Here is a 16,936-nt window from a genome sequence, read left to right as displayed (position 1 = left end):
TGTGAATGGAGATAAGAGGGTGACAAAGCAGTACAATTTTATGTTTTATAATGGGCTAGAAAACCCAGATCTTTGTTAAGTCCTGTCTGGTGGGTGTCAAAATATTTAATCATTCTGACTTCAAAGGTCTTACGTTCCTGTATTGTTTTAAAGTTCCCTTTCAATATTCTTACCATAAAATCACTGGTGCAGTGTTCTGGTTTTGTAAAGTGCTGCCCCACAGAGGTGACATCCTGGATGGTACTAGCATTTTTCGTAAAGCTCTTTAATTTATATAGACACCATATAGCATCTGACTTGTTTCTCCAATGTACATAGACCCTTAGATCTAGGATGGCATCTACTATTTTTCCTAGATTACTGCAATGAGGATTTACATTTCAAATGTTTTGATAGCTTACAGCTTTTGCAGAATACCACGGCTAAATTGATATTTGAATGTTGTAAATTTGGTCATGCAACATCAACTGATTCATGCACGGGTAGAATTCAAGGTTGCATGTTTACTGTTTAAAATTTATCCTTGTTTGCATACCTAATCAATAACTTTTCTGGTTTTTCAGACAAGTTCTCGGTTTCATTCCATACTGTAACTAGGGATTCCAACTATTAAGAAGGTCTGATATAGAAGAGTCTTAGATAGATCACCTGTGTATAAGTCCAGTAAAATTTGGAATTTTATTCCCAGATTTGTACTATTCCAGAGCATTTATCTTTTTGTAACGCTTTGAATTTTTTTGGTGTGCACTTTAACATACAGTTTCATAATTATATTAAGTGATCCTTGTATTTTATACCTTATTGTAACCCACTTAGATTCCTTGTTGATATAAATGTTGAGAATAGAATAGATAATAGGAGAATCAGGTGTGTACCTGGAGTGTTTGCCACAGAGTCAAAATGGCAGTTGGCTAACACAGCATGCTGGGCCCCACCTCTGGGTTCCAGCTTAACTGCAATGTTGGTTATATTATCATAGTAGCTGGCGAAACCACCCAAAAAGTCCAGGCTAAAGGTGCCAGTGGGTCTCTGCACATCCACAGACAGCCTATGCACCTTGCTGCTGGCTGCCTTAATCTGCTCGATCTGCTCAAGGAGATAGTTGACGGTGAGGACTTCATTTGCTGGACTCCCAACAAGCCTAGGGCCAATGCCAGTAACATGTTCAAGGTACACCCTGAAAAATACAATTGTGGATTTTAAGTTTGGTTTTTTTTTGTATTGATATCACTTGTACTAACCAAAGTGTTTTCAAACCTAGCCCTCCCTCCCACCCTTTTCTCTTCCTCACCAACAAAAATTAGGTCAGATTTTATACGGTAACCAAAACATCCAAATTAATCTAGTTTTTAGTCCAAACCTGTGGAAAGATATTCTCTATACTGACTGAAGTTAAAGAGACTCAGGCCAGTTTGTGGCGCTCAAAAGACATGATCTGAAAACCACAGATTAGCTTTCAAAGGTAGCCCCTTCTTCGTCAGATCAGAAACTGATCTGACGAAGAAGGGCTACCTTTGAAAGCTAATGAAAAAATGTATTAAGTTAGTCCAATAAAAAAGGTATCATCTTATTTTCTTTTCTATGTTTTATTTTATTCTATTTTTATCGACATTACTATTGGAGTAAATATTTGGATTTCAGAGCTGAAGGTGTGTTTTGCAGTACCAATACTGATCACAGCTATATGTATGACAACTGAATTTATTTCATAAACATCAACTGCTATCTGGACCAGATATTTTATTTGCAAGCTCTCAATAAAAAGGAGCAGCCATTTCACCGCTTCTTTCTTTTCTCAAAGCATCTGCAGCAACTATTACAAAATGATATCCTTCCTTTAGTTTGCAGACAGATCACACTCTGCCACCATTTTTCAAGATGTTGTATGCAGGAGCAAGTGTGCATTACTGCTGCCTCAAGGTATGCCTCAAGGACAGGAGGTGGCCCACTGGGATTATTACTAAAGTCATGCAGCGTGGAAAAGGGAAGGGGTTAACCCAGTGGCGTAGGAAGGCGGGGGCAGTGGGGCAGACCGCCCCGGGTGCACGCCGCTGGGGGGTGTCGGAGCCTCGCTGGTTCCTTGCTCTCTCTGCCCCGGAACAGGTTACTTCCTGTTCCGGGGCAGAGAGAGCAAGGAGCCAGCGAGGCGCCAACACCCCCCAGCAGCGTGCACTCGGCGGATTGGCCCTCCCTCACGCCCCTCACCGCCTTCCAGGTGGGGGTTGTGCTACGGAGGGGGGAGGGTGCGTCGCGCTGCACCTGGGGGGGGGGTGCGCAGCGGCGACCCGCCCCGGGTGTTAGCTGCCCTCGCGATGCCACTGGGTTAACCTGATCAGGGTTGGGAAGAAGCAGGGGGTCACTAGACTAGACTTTCAGTGTTTTTTGGTTGTGTGTGGGGGGGGGGGGGGGCACGCTATATTACCAGGAAAAGGTTGGGGCTGATGCAGAAAGCTAATTAATGACAAGGTTCTGGCAGGAGGCTCCCCCTACCCCCTTTTTCTACGCCACCTCAAACCTGGCAGTAGATTTCTCATGCTGTGGAGATCAGCACACAAGTTTGAAGCTTCTCTGCATTGCTGCAGATTAGCTAATAGCTTCTTTACCATACATTTTAATGTGCTGCGTGCTGATGCCTATTGCATGAGTGCTGAACCCCTTTCTGCATCATGCAGCCCATAACAAGTGCACAGACCACTCATTAACCGTGCACTTCTGCCTGCAGTAGCTTTCTGCATCATCCCAGGATTGTAACAGCAGCAGCGCTGCTTATGAAAAGGCAATATATTATACTGGGCCCCAACACAAACACATTTCATACTGGAAAAGCAGAACAGGTGAAAAGCTAAAAACACTTAACGCTAGCAAAACTGCACCTGTTACACATGGAATATAGACAGAGCCAAAATACTAAATTCCAGGCGTGTGCACTGAATATTTTTTAAACATAAATTTTTATTTAACCCCCCCCCCCCCGAAAAGCAAAATAAAGTGCATGGTAGCTCTGGCCTACAACTGTCCCCAATCACAGCAACAAGCCTTCCCTGACCTGAGGTTTTATTTATTTGGATTTTGCTCATACCTTTTTCATTAGTAGCTCAAGGTGAGTTACATTCAGGTACACTGGATATTTCTCTGTCCCAAGAGGGCTCACAATTTAAGTTTGTACCTGAAGCAATAGAGGGTTAAGTGACTTGCCCAAGATCACAAGGAGTAGCAGTGGGATTTGAACTGGCCACCTCTGGATTTCAAGACTGGTGCTCTAACCACTAGGCCACATTCAACACCATCCAGACACCTCCCCCCACCCCCACTACTTACCATAACAGGTTCATATTTCAAAATGGCAGTGGCCTTAAGTCACCTGCATATAGGGTATATGTGTGGAGAGTGAGTGTGCAAAAGTCTGAGGAAGAAAGTGGAAGAAGGGGGGGTTGTTTTTTCTTTTTAATATTGATTATACAAGTTATTTTTTAGTTGGAAAAAGGGGAGCTTAGCTAGTTGCTTCTCCAATTTGAAAATAAAAATAGTAATTTTCTTCATGTTTAAAATTAAATACATTTTTGTTTCAAAGAAATGGCTCTCTGCAAACAAAAGGGGACCATGACTGGAATAGAAATGTTCACTCAAAAACTGAACAGGAAACCCCAAGCAGCTTACCTGGATACCTTTTGGTCACCCTAAAACTTCTGTATATTAGCAGGAGATGTGCACATACTCTTTCCCACACCCACAAACAGCAACCTAAGGGGTCATATTTCCACTTGCCCTCTCCACTAGCATTTTTCTCCTTTTCCACATCTCTTCCTCATGAGAAAACAAGGCATCCCTCTTCAATGAACCCCACATTTCTACTCTTTGTCTCACCTTCAGGTCCAACCCCAGCACTCCCTGCCTTCCCATCCTCATTCCTTGGACATACCCTAGTATAGTCTTCCTCCACCCAGAACAGGCCCTACCATGCTCCTCCTATGCCCTGCTGTCACCAGGAGGGCCCCAAGCACTCTACCCATATTCCTACATCATACCCAACCCAACCAGCTTCAACATTACCATCTCTAAAACTCTGGTTGACGGCAGGATAATATAATCTCCCCTGTCACTTCTTCAGGTGCATGGGCTACTGCTGCCACTAATACTTCCTCCTTCCAGTTAGGCTCTACTGGGGAGGAAACAAGGAGGGGTGAATGTTACAGAGGATAATGCTGGTATGTCACCTTACGCCTCCTCTTCTTTGGTGTACACTGTTATGTACTGTGGCTTCCATTAGAGAGCAGCATTCTGCTTTCAAGGAGGTACAACATGCAGATTCTTAACCTGGACCCTTCCTACCTACACTACGCCAGCACTGCCATATCATCTCACCATGCCCACTTAGTCATTTTTCTGTAAAAGGGCAACAGTTGCTCGTTACAAATGCATCATTCATATTTTCCCAATTAAAAAAAGTCACCTCAAATATGACAGTTCCTTTATATTTAGACCAATATATGTGCTGGCCTAGTTACATGGGGCCACGGGGGCCTGGGCTCTCCCAAATTTCCTCCGAGTCCCTGGTTTTGCTGGTGGGGGTCCCTAACCCCTGCCAGGTGAAGCTTTGTCCAGCGCCAGTCTCCAGTACCGCCAAGTTGCCTGCCCTGTTCTCTTCCCCCTCATGTCCTAAAAACCCTAAGAAAAACACCCACACCGCTCATTTTATATTCAGGCCAGTATGGGGGGGGGGGGGGGAGAAAGGGTGGCAGGGATGAGAAGTTTGCTTACCCAGCCTAGAGCATCCTAAACCCAATTAATCTTGGATGCCTTCCCACAGCCATACCAACATTCAACATTTTGATTTAAAGAACCAGCATCCTCATCAGTATGCCTCTTGATTGGACTAAGCACTAATTTGCATGGAGTGGAGACTGGTCTCTGATGTCTGTACAGGGCTGATTACAATTCTTTTTTGTTAATTTTATATTTCATCCAAACAGCTTAGAACAATAAAATATAGAATTCAGAAAATATAACAAAACCTCACATAATACAATGAAAAATTATAAATCAGGTAGCAATACATACCAATGCCAAGTATGTAAGCCCACCATTAAAAATTACTTCTACTATAAAAATGGTGATCTGGGTGTACAGTGGAGCAAGGATTCACCTATTAACTGCAGCTTCTTGTTACCCTCCTGGTCTCTACTGCTCATTCTTACCATTGTTTTTTTCTCTTTATACTTTTTCCTTTAGTGGGTTGGATCACAGACCTGAGATTTTCCCTCCCCATTCCCCTGCACCACATGAAGTTATATGCAAAGCTTTACTGAATCAATGCCAGGAAAAAGTTGGATCTCCTTGATTGGTCTGAGAAATCAGCAAAGGTATCTCTATATTTAAACAATCATCCACCCAGCTGTTAGTCACTTCAATTAATTTATGACATCACTTGACTCCAACTTATTTTGTATTCCAACCAACTTGAAACTTTATTCTTGGAAAATATTTATCTCCATGTTCATACTCTTTTGTAGCATATCTTAAAATACTTCACAGCTTAAATCCATTGCATATCTTCCATACAATGTTACTTAAAGTGCAGTGCACGGACGCCTCCACCTAGATGTGGCATGTTTCACAAATTGCTGCCTCAGGGTGTGGTCTGGTCAACTGAAATGTAAGAAGGTTTTTCCACACTGCATCGACACCTGCCATTTCTATGAAAAAAGATGGAGGTAGCAAAGAAATAACCGAAGGCTGGTAGCCACAGAATATAACATGCACAGCACTATTCATAATACACAACACGTTCTAATCATAAAAAAAAAAAAACAATTTAAAAAATCCATGTTTTCAATCTCTTCCTAAAACTATTATATGATGAACTTTGGCAAACATACAAAGATAATAAATTCCAGCGCTCAATCACAGAATATGACCCCTGATGGACCCTGGACCCTCATATCTAATACCCTTAACAGATAGAAAAGGTAAAAATCAAAACACTCATAGCTACATGTTCCAGACTGACCACCCGGCAAACTGATCAGTAAAGGAAAATTATCAGGAACACACGTCTTAAATATCAAACAGCATAATTTAAATCTGACACAATTCAACTGACAGCAAATGTAGCTCCAACAGCAAAGGGGTCACATGATCTATACTGGGCTATCAATGAATTACAATAATCCAACGACGGCAAAATCACTGATTGAACCAGCATTTTAAAATGCTCTTGATGAAAGTATGAATGAACTAACCATAATTGTTTCAGCTTGAAGAGAGATTTCTGAACAGCTAAATTTATCTGTGGTTCAAAAGTTAATGAGTTTGTCACCCAATACTCTAGAGACATTATCAATCTTAAAACAAATACAGTCATAGTCAAATAGATTCTGGAATGATATCCTTCTTCAAACCAAACCACAAAAATTTCATTTGTTGAGGTTCAGTCTGCAATCCCTTGTTCTATAATCTCCAATACCTGCATAATAAAATGATCTAATTTCAATTGCACAAGAAATGAACAGAAATATATCATCAGCGTATGAGAAAATCTTTTCTCCTGACAAGTGAATCAAGCAACATGGGAGAGTGAATTAAAATATACCCCATTTGAAACACAGCCAGGTTCCACAGCTTCTAATATTATGAACAAACCAGTCTTGAACCTGTGACCTTCAGGTTGGAAGCTAGCTACCTTCCAGAATTATTCTGCCTCTCAAAGCACTAACACTGCACCTGGAGACAGGGCCGCCGAGAGACTGGGCTGGGCCCGGGGCCACACCCCTGCCACCCTGCCCCGAGGTCGCCGCTCCCCCCCCCCCCCCCCCGAGGCCGCTGCTGCTCCCCCCTCTGTCCGCCACCAGGCCAGGCCCCCTGCATTGAAATCGCAGTCTCACCTCCGTGAAAGCAGCGCTGCAGGCAGAATGCCTCCCTTCGGCCCTCCTTCCCTCCTTGTGTCCCGCCCTCGCGGAAGTTACATCAGATGACGGCAGGACACAGGGAGGGAAAGAGGGCCGAAGAGAGGCGTTCTGCTGCCTGCAGCGCTGCTTTCACGGAGGTGAGACTGTGATTTCAATGCAGGGGGCAGACGGTCAACGACGGAGGGTCGGTGGGACTGTGGTGCCAGGCCCGGGGAATTTTGTCCCCCCCTGTCCCCCCCTCTCGGCGGATGCCTGGAGAAAATCCCACCATGACAGCACTGAAGGTCTCACTCTTCTATGGTTACCATGGAGCCCAGGAGAATTAGGAACAGTGCACTAGCCTCGGGGTGGGGGGGTGGGGAATCAAGATGTAAAACTTCTCACAGAAACATGGAGCCAATAGCACTAAGCTTGGCTCTATACTAAACTGCTTTGTAAAGAGGCTGACAGAAAGAATACTTGTATTGCCAATACAGAGTTCTGGTAATAAAAAGAAGTTTCCACAAATAAAGTGAGGGAAACTTTCAGGGCAAGATTTTTTTTTCCTTAAGAGGCAGGAGAAGCCACAGAGGGGAGAGGTGGAGGCAGGGAAGGAACCTGGCACAGCACCAAGTTTACACCCACAAAGGCTAAGAGAAAGCCTTTGCCCCTAAATCTCAAATGAAGCCCCAAGAAAAGGCAAGGAGCCCAACAAAGGGAAAGGGGAGAGGTAATGGTGGGAGGGACCTTGAACCACCAGGTTTATACCCAAAAGGCCAATATATAAAGCCTTTGCCCCAGAAGCTCAACTGAAACCTCAGAAAAGAAACAGGAGCCCACCACAGGAACCCAAGATAGAGCTGCACAGTAAGGTTCTACTGCCTGCTGGAGTTATTGAATGGAACCTAGTAGGAAACAGCCTTATATGGCAAATTTTAAATTTGCTCTCTATCTCCACCTGCTGGTAGATGGGCACAACCCACAAATATGGACTAATCCTTTGGAGATGCTAAGAAATAGCATGATTTCCCATTATGATCTTAGACTTCACTTCCCGTCATGAAGGGCTAACAATGTATCCTGAAAATTGATCTCCTTAATGAAGATGCATACAATGGAGTCGGTAGGCCTGCAAATCTCTCATATGCATATTCAGGGTATGATACATACCTGTAGCAGTTGTTCTCCGAGGACAGCAGGCTGATTGTTCTCACGACTGGGTGACGTCCGCGGCAGCCCCCACCAACCGGAAAGAAGCTTCGCGGGACGGTCGGCACGCAGGGCACGCCCACCGCGCATGCGCGGCCGTCTTCCCGCCCGTGTGCGACCGCTCCCGCCAGTTGAATGACTAGCAAAAAGATGAAACACACAACTCCAAAGGGGAGGAGGGAGGGTAGGTGAGAACAATCAGCCTGCTGTCCTCGGAGAACAACTGCTACAGGTATGTATCATACCCTTTCTCCGAGGACAAGCAGGCTGCTTGTTCTCACGACTGGGGTATCCCTAGCTCTCAGGCTCACTCAAAACAATAACCCAGGTCAATTGAACCTCGCAACGGCGAGGGTACAACAGAAATTGACCTACGAAGAACAACTAACTGAGAGTGCAGCCTGACCAGAATAAATTCGGGTCCTGGAGGGTGGAGTTGGATTTACACCCCAAACAGATTCTGCAGCACCGACTGCCCGAACCGACTGTCGCGTCGGGTATCCTGCTGGAGGCAGTAATGAGATGTGAATGTGTGGACAGATGACCACGTCGCAGCCTTGCAAATCTCTTCAATAGTGGCTGACTTCAAGTGGGCCACCGACGCTGCCATGGCTCTGACACTATGAGCCGTGACATGACCCTCAAGAGTCAGCCCAGCCTGGGCGTAAGTGAAGGAAATGCAATCTGCTAGCCAATTGGAGATGGTGCGTTTCCCGACAGCGACCCCTAGCCTGTTAGGGTCGAAAGAAATAAACAATTGGGCGGACTGTCTGTTGAGCTGTGTCCGCTCCAGATAGAAGGCCAATGCTCTCTTGAAATCCAATGTGTGCAACTGACGTTCAGCAGGGCGGGTATGCGGCCTGGGGAAGAATGTTGGCAAGACAATTGACTGGTTAAGATGGAACTCCGACACCACCTTCGGCAGGAACTTTGGGTGGGTGCGGAGCACTACTCTGTTGTGATGAAATTTGGTATATGGAGCATGAGCTACTAGGGCTTGAAGCTCACTGACCCTACGAGCTGAAGTAACTGCCACCAAGAAAATGACCTTCCAGGTCAAGTACTTCAGATGGCAGGTATTCAGTGGCTCAAAAGGAGGTTTCATCAGCTGGGTGAGGACGACGTTGAGATCACATGACACAGTAGGAGGCTTGATAGGGGGCTTTGACAAAAGCAAGCCTCTCATGAATCGAACGACTAAAGGCTCTCCAGAGATGGCTTTACCTTCCACATGATAATGGTAAGCACTAATCGCACTAAGGTGATTCCTTACTGAGTTGGTCTTGAGGCCAGACTCTGATAAGTGCAGAAGGTATTCAAGCAGGTTCTGTGCAGGGCAAGAGCGAGGTTCTAGGGCCTTGCTCTCACACCAAACGACAAACCTCCTCCACTTGAAAAAGTAACTCTTTTTAGTGGAATCCTTCCTAGAGGCAAGCAAGACCCGGGAGACACCCTCAGACAGACCCAACGCAGCGAAGTCTACGCCCTCAACATCCAGGCCCTGAGAGCCAGGGATTGAAGGTTGGGGTGCAGCAACGCTCCGTCGTTCTGCGAAATGAGAGTCGGAAAACACTCCAATCTCCACGGTTCTTCTGAGGACAACTCCAGAAGAAGAGGGAACCAGATCTGACGGGGCCAAAAGGGCGCTATCAGAATCATGGTGCCGCGGTCTTGCTTGAGCTTCAGTAAGGTCTTCCCCACCAAAGGTATGGGAGGATAAGCATACATGAGGCCGGTCCCCCAATGAAGGAGAAAGGCATCTGACGCTAGCCTGCCGTGTGTCTGAAGTCTGGAACAGAACAGAGGCAGCTTGTGGTTGGTCTGAGAGGCGAAAAGATCCACCGAGGGGGTGCCCCACTCTCGGAAGATCTTGCGTACCACTCTGGCATGGAGCGACCACTCGTGCGGTTGCATGACTCTGCTCAGTCTGTCGGCCAGACTGTTGTTTACGCCTGCCAGGTATGTGGCTTGGAGGAGCATGCCGAACCGGCACGCCCAACGCCACATCCCAACGGCTTCCTGACACAGGGGGCGAGATCCGGTGCCCCCCTGCTTGTTGACGTAATACATTGCAACCTGATTGTCTGTCCGAATTTGGATAATTTGGTAGGACAGCCGATCTCTGAAAGCCTTCAGTGCGTTCCAGATCGCTCGGAGCTCCAGGAGGTTGATCTGTAGATCCTTTTCCTGGAGGGACCACAGGCCCTGGGTGTGAAGCCCATCGACGTGAGCTCCCCACCCCAGGCGAGATGCATCCGTCGTCAGCACTTTCGAAGGCTGCGGAATTTGGAATGGACGTCCCAGGGTCAAATGGGTCCGGATGGTCCACCAGAGCAGTGAAGTGCGGCAACTGGTGGAGAGGCGGATGACATCTTCTAGATTCCCGGTGGCTTGGAACCACTGGGAAGCTAGGGTCCATTGAGCAGATCTCATGTGAAGACGAGCCATGGGAGTCACATGAACTGTGGAGGCCATATGACCCAGAAGTCTCAACATCTGCCGAGCTGTGACCTGCTGAGACGCTCTGGTCTGCGAAGCCAGGGCCAGGAGATTGGCGGCCCGCGCTTCGGGAAGGTAGGCCTGAGCCGTCTGGGTATTCAGCAGCGCTCCTATGAATTCCAGAGACTGGGATGGCTGGAGATGGGACTTTGGGTAATTTATCACAAACCCCAGCAGCTCCAGAAGTTGAATAGTGCACTGCATGGACCGGAGGGCTCCTGCCTCCGAGGTGTTCTTGACCAGCCAATCGTCGAGATATGGGAACACGTGCACTCCCAGCCTGCGTAGGTACGCCGCCACCACCACGAGGCACTTCGTAAACACTCGTGGGGCGGAGGCGAGCCCAAAGGGCAGCACACAATACTGAAAGTGCCGTGCGCCCAGGCGGAATCTGAGATACTGTCTGTGAGCTGGCAGTATCGGGATGTGAGTATATGCATCCTTTAAATCCAGGGAACATAGCCAATCGTTTTTCTGAATCATTGGCAGAAGGGTGCCCAAGGAAAGCATCCTGAACTTTTCTTTGACCAGGAATTTGTTCAGGCCTCTCAGGTCTAGGATGGGACGCATCCCCCCTGTTTTCTTTTCCACAAGGAAGTACCTGGAATAGAATCCCTGCCCTTCCTGCCCGGGTGGTACGGGCTCGACCGCATTGGCGCTGAGAAGGGCGGAGAGTTCCTCTGCAAGTACTTGCTTGTGATGGGAGCTGAAGGATTGAGCTCCCGGAGGACAATTTGGAGGCAGGGAGGCCAAATTCAGGGCGTATCCGCACCGCACTATTTGGAGAACCCACTGGTCGGAGGTTATGAGAGGCCACCTTTGGTGAAAAAATTTTAACCTCCCCCCGACCGGCAGATCGTCCGGTACGGACACTTTGAGGGCGGCTATGTTCCCGTGGATCCAGTCAAAAGCCCGTCCCTGGCTTTTGCTGTGGAGGCGCAGGGGGCTGCTTAGGCGCACGCTGTTGACGGGAACGAGCGCGCTGGGGCTGTCCCTGTGCCTGACGAGGCCTTCGGGCCGGCTGGTTGTACCTACGCTTTGCAAAAGAATAGGGTGCAGCCTGCCGGGCCCGGGAAAAACGTCCACCTGCTGAGGTGGATGCTGAAGGCGCCCGGTGGGAGAGCTTGTCGAGAGCGGTTTCCCGCTGATGCAGTTGGTCCACCATCTGCTCGACCTTCTCACCAAAAATGTTATCCCCCCGGCAAGGGACGTCAGCCAGTCTCTGCTGGGTGCGGTTGTCCAGGTCAGAGGCACGCAGCCATGAGAGCCTGCGCATCACTATACCTTGGGCCGCAGCACGAGATGCCACGTCACAGGTGTCAAAAATACCCCTGGACAGGAACTTTCTGCACGCCTTCAGCTGCCTGACCACCTCCTGATAAGGCCTGGACTGCTCCGGCGGGAGCTTCTCGACCAGGTCCGCCAGTTGTTGCACATAGGTCCGCATGTGAATGCTCATATAGAGCAGGTATGACTGGATGCGGGTCACGAGCATGGAGGATTGGTAGGCCTTCCTCCCAAACGAGTCCAGAGTGCGAGACTCCCGCCCCGGGGGCGCCGAGGCGGTATCCCTCGAACTCCGTGCCCTCTTGAGAGCAGAATCCACGACCGCTGAGTCATGGGGCAATTGGGGCCGCATGAGCTCTGGGTCAGAGTGGATCCTGTACTGGGACTCTGCTTTCTTGGGAATGGTGGGGTTAGTTAATGGTCGCACCCAGTTCCGGAGCAGCGTCTCCTTCAGGACATTGTGCAGCGGCACCGTGGAGGACTCTCTAGGTGGTGATGGATAGTCGAGGACCTCGAGCATCTCGGCCCTCGGCTCTTCCACAGAGACCACGGGGAAGGGAATGCTGATAGACATATCCCGCACAAAGGAGGCAAAGGAGAGACTCTCAGGAGGTGAGAGCTTCCTCTCCGGGGAAGGCGTGGGGTCCGAGGGAAGGCCCGTAGACTCCTCTGAGGAGAAATATCTCGGGTCCTCCTCTTCCCCCCACGAGTCCTCATCCTCGGTATCGGACATTAGCTCATGTAGCTGAGTCCTGTACCAGGCCCGGCTCGACGACGAGGCCCCGAGGTCTCGGTGTCGTCGAGCGGTGGACTCCCGCGCCGGCGGGGACGGAGCTCCCTCCATCGACGTCGACGGGGACTCCACCTGCGTGGCAGTCGAGACCGGCACCGCAAGCGGCGGCGGTGTCGACAGCCCCGGCGCCGGGCTAGAGCTCGCCGGCGCCACAGTCATCGGCGCCGAGGGCGCAAGCACCCCCGGCGCCGGCACAGCCTGGCGCATCAGCCCTTCCAGGATCCCCGGAAGGATGGCTCTGAGGCACTCGTCCAGGCCCGCTGCCGGGAAAGGCGGTGGGGCCGGTAAGGGTGTCGGTGCCGGAAGCTGCTGGGAGCCAGGAGACGGCACCGAGGTGCCGGAACCCCGACGCGTCGGTACCTCCACAACCGACGGGGACCTCTCCTCTCGACGATGACGCTTCGGCGTCGACTCCTCATCGGGATGCACCGAGGGCGCCCGGTGACGACGCTTCTTGTCCTTTTTTCGATGCACGTCACCGGCGCCGGAGGGCATGGAGGAGGAGGAGGTCGATCCCCTCGGTCTCGAGGTACCGGGTCAGACAGGGTTCGGTCCCGTGGCTCACGAGCTGAGGGAGTGACCGGGGCCGACTGCCCGCGTGGCCTCTCAACCCCGCTCTCACCGGCGGGCCGACGGGACCTGTTCTCCTGGGGTCGCTGCCATCGGTGCCGATGTCTCGGGCATCGATACCGGTACCGAAGAACCGGCCTTCGATACCGATGCCGTCGAGGTCGACGTCGAGGGGCCGGCGCAAGTTCCAAAAAGACGGTCCCGCAGAACTTGCCTCGCAACCTGAGTCCGTTTCCGGAGACCGAGACACAAAGCACACGACTTGAGATTGTGCTCCGGCCCGAGGCACTGGAGGCACCAAGCGTGGGTGTCGGTCTGCGAGATCGGCCGGCCGCAGCGACCACATTTTTTAAATCCACTCGGGACCTTCGAGGACATCGACGGAAAAATCGCGTCGGCGAAGTCAAAGTCGTCAATGGTGGCTAAAATCACACCACGAAAAAATAAACGACCGAGCGACCACTAGGCCGCAACGTGGCGTCCCCGCTAGAAGCGAGGGAAAAGGGGAGCGCGTGCTCCACACGCGCAGATTTGTTTTTTTTTTTTTTTTTTTTTTTAACAAACAAGAAAAGGGAAAAACCGGACGGTAATCCGGAGCGAAGCAACGATCCGCGTAAACGCGGTCGAAAAATCCGGCGGCTGAAAACAGAGAGAGTGGCAAAAGCACAACTCTCTCCAGTCGCGGAAAAAAAGGAACTGGCGGGAGCGGTCGCGCACGGGCGGGAAGACGGCCGCGCATGCGCGGTGGGCGTGCCCTGCGTGCCGACCGTCCCGCGAAGCTTCTTTCCGGTTGGTGGGGGCTGCCGCGGACGTCACCCAGTCGTGAGAACAAGCAGCCTGCTTGTCCTCGGAGAAATTAAGAATATCCTGAAAACCTGACTTGTTTCCAGCCCTTGAGGACTGGACACTGCTGGGCAGACTTATATGGTCTGTACCAGAGCCGGTGGTTGGGAGGCAGGGATAGTGCTGGGCAGACTTATATGGTCTGTGCCCTGAAAATGACAGATACAAATCAAGGTATGTGCTACAAAAAGTAGCACATATGAGTTTATCTTGTTGGGCAGACTGGATGGACCGTGCAGGTCTTTTTCTGCCGCCATCTACTATGTTACTATGTAAGATGAAGACCAAGGCACTATGACATCAAACACATTCTCTCCATTTATATGCATCAGATCCAATATCACTCCATCTCATGTGAACATATGAACATAAGATTTGTTTAATATATCCTTGCAGACGGGAGAGGTTCCGAGGGATTGGAGAACGGCTGAGGTGGTCCCTCTTTACAAAAGTGGTGATAGGGAAGAAGCTGGAAACTACAGGCCAGTAAGCCTCACTTCGGTTATTAGAAAAGTAATGGAAGCGATGCTGAAGGAAAGGATAGTGAATTTCCTGGAAGCCAATAAGTTGCAAGATCCGAGACAACATGGTTTTACCAAAGGGAAATCGTGCCAAACGAATCTCATTGAATTCTTTGATTGGGTGACAGGAGAACTGAATCAGGGACGAGCTATGGACGTAATCTACTTAGATTTCAGCAAAGCTTTTGACACAGTTCCCCACAGGAGGCTCTTAAATAAACTGGATGGGCTGAAGATGGGACCCGAAGTGGTGAACTGGTTGACGGACAGACGCCAGAGGGTGGTGATGAATGGAATTCGCTCGAAGCGAAAGGTGAGTAGTGGAGTGCCTCAAGGATCGGTGCTGGGGCAGATTCTGTTCAATATATTTGTGAGTGACATTGCCGAAGAGTTAGAAGGTAAAGTTTGCCTATTTGCAGATGATACTAAGATCTGTAACAGAGTGGACACCCCGGAGGGAGTGGAAAACATGAAAAAGGACCTACGGAAGCTAGAAGAATGGTCTAAGGTTTGGCAATTAAAATTCAATGCGAAGAAATGCAAAGTGATGTACTTAGGGAGTAGAAATCCACGGGAGACATGTGTTAGGCGGGGAGAGTCTGATAGGTACGGATAGGGAGAGGGATCTTGGGGTGATAGTATCTGAGGATTTGAAGGCGACGAAACAGTGTGACAAGGCGGTGGCCCTAACTAGAAGGTTGTTAGGCTGTATAGAGAGAGGTGTGACCAGCAGAAGAAAGGGGGTGTTGATGCCCCTGTATAAGTCGTTGGTGAGGCCCCACCTGGAGTATTGTGTTCAGTTCTGGAGGCCGTATCTTGTTAAGGATGTAAAAAGAATTGAAGCGATGCAAAGAAAAGCTACGAGAATGGTATGGGATTTGCGTTACAAGACGTATGAGGAGAGACTTGCGGACGTGAACATGTAAACTCTGGAGGAAAGGAGAAACAGGGGTGATATGATACAGACGTTCAAATATTTGAAAGGTATTAATCTGCAAACTAACCTTTTCCGGAGATGCGAAGGCAGTAGAACGAGAGGACATGAAATGAGATTGAAGGGGGGCAGACTCAAGAAAAATGTCAGGAAGTATTTTTTCACGGAGAGAGTAGTGGATGCTTGGAATGCCCTCCCGCGGGAGGTGGTGGAAACAAACGGTAACGGAATTCAAACATGCGTGGGATAAACATAAAGGAATCCTGCTCAGAAGGAATGGATCCTAAAGAGCTTAGACGAGATTGGGTGGCAAAGCCGGTGGCGGGAGATGGTGCTGGGCAGACTTATACGGTCTGTGCCAGAGCCAGTGGTGGGAGGCAGGACTGGTGGTTTGGAGGCAGGGATAGTGCTGGGCAGACTTATACGGTCTGTGCCCTGAAAAGGACAGGTACAAATCAAGGTAAGGTATACACAAAAAGTAGCTCATGTGAGTTTATCTTGTTAGGCAGACTGGATGGACCGTGCAGGTCTTTTTCTGCCGTCATCTACTATGTTACTGGATCAGACCAAGAGTTAATCTAGCCCCATATCCTATTTCCAACAGTGGTAACCAGGTCACAAGTACCTAGTAGAGTCCCAAAACGAAGCAAGATGCCATGCTACTTAATTCCAAGGCTAAGCTATGGCTTTCTCCATTTTTTTTAAGCCAACTTTATTGCTGTCACATACCTGTTTACAACAAAAGTTTATTTTTCCCACACCTACATTTGACACAACATAAGTGAGGATGATGATGTGGACATGGAGCTTCTCCAAGACAAAAAATAAAAGCAAAAAACACTTCGTTTACTTTATACCCAAAAGGCTGAAGTGCTTCCCTTCACACATATGAATAAACCAAGAATGAAAGTTCTTGGAATTCAATTATAATCATCCTGCAGCTTTGTCCCTGACAGGGACCCACAGCCTCAGTGTGCACTAGTCTGTCTTCGAGGTTAACCAAAACCAGACTTGGTTGTGGCCTGGCTTCAAGGATTAGAATTTCCAAGGTAAAGGATTAGGTTACAAGGTAAAACTTGGGCCACCTGAATTATGCTTCTGCTGCTTACTCATGTGATGAAAACATATGCTGGGGGACTGCTTGTCTTCACTGGGCCTCCCTGGCCTGACTATGCTACCTGGTCAGGGGCTTAGCCCAACCCACTTTTGCCTGAAGCCCACCCCAACTATCCCAAATCTAACATCCCTTGCTGCCTTCCCTCTCACACAGGTCCAGCCGTCCAGGATCGTTGCCGCTTCCTGCTCCCTCTGACACCTGCAGCTTGTCTTTTTCGGGCCGTTGCTGTCAGCAATTCACACAGGCACTCTAGGGCCTTCTCTCTGCCGCACCTAGCGC

At 49.1% G+C, this 16,936-nt stretch overlaps 1 protein-coding gene across 3 annotated transcripts in view; it reads right to left on the bottom strand.

The window, feature by feature from the left end:
* ERMP1 (endoplasmic reticulum metallopeptidase 1) overlaps positions 1 to 16,936 on the bottom strand; it is a 182,226-nt gene that overhangs the window by 137,318 nt on the left and 27,972 nt on the right. For 2 of the 3 annotated variants that reach the window (XM_030193789.1, XM_030193790.1), the window contains exon 2: positions 876 to 1,177. The exons of the other annotated variant lie outside the window; for it this stretch is intronic. In XM_030193789.1, the coding sequence (XP_030049649.1) occupies positions 876 to 1,177 (302 nt within the window). The remainder of the gene's footprint in view (positions 1 to 875; positions 1,178 to 16,936) is intronic. 3 annotated transcript variants of the gene reach the window in all.

Source organism: Microcaecilia unicolor, chromosome 2 (assembly GCF_901765095.1).
Source record: "Microcaecilia unicolor chromosome 2, aMicUni1.1, whole genome shotgun sequence".
In the NCBI taxonomy this organism is placed as follows: domain Eukaryota; kingdom Metazoa; phylum Chordata; class Amphibia; order Gymnophiona; family Siphonopidae; genus Microcaecilia; species Microcaecilia unicolor.
This window is presented reverse-complemented; position numbering and strand designations above follow the sequence as displayed.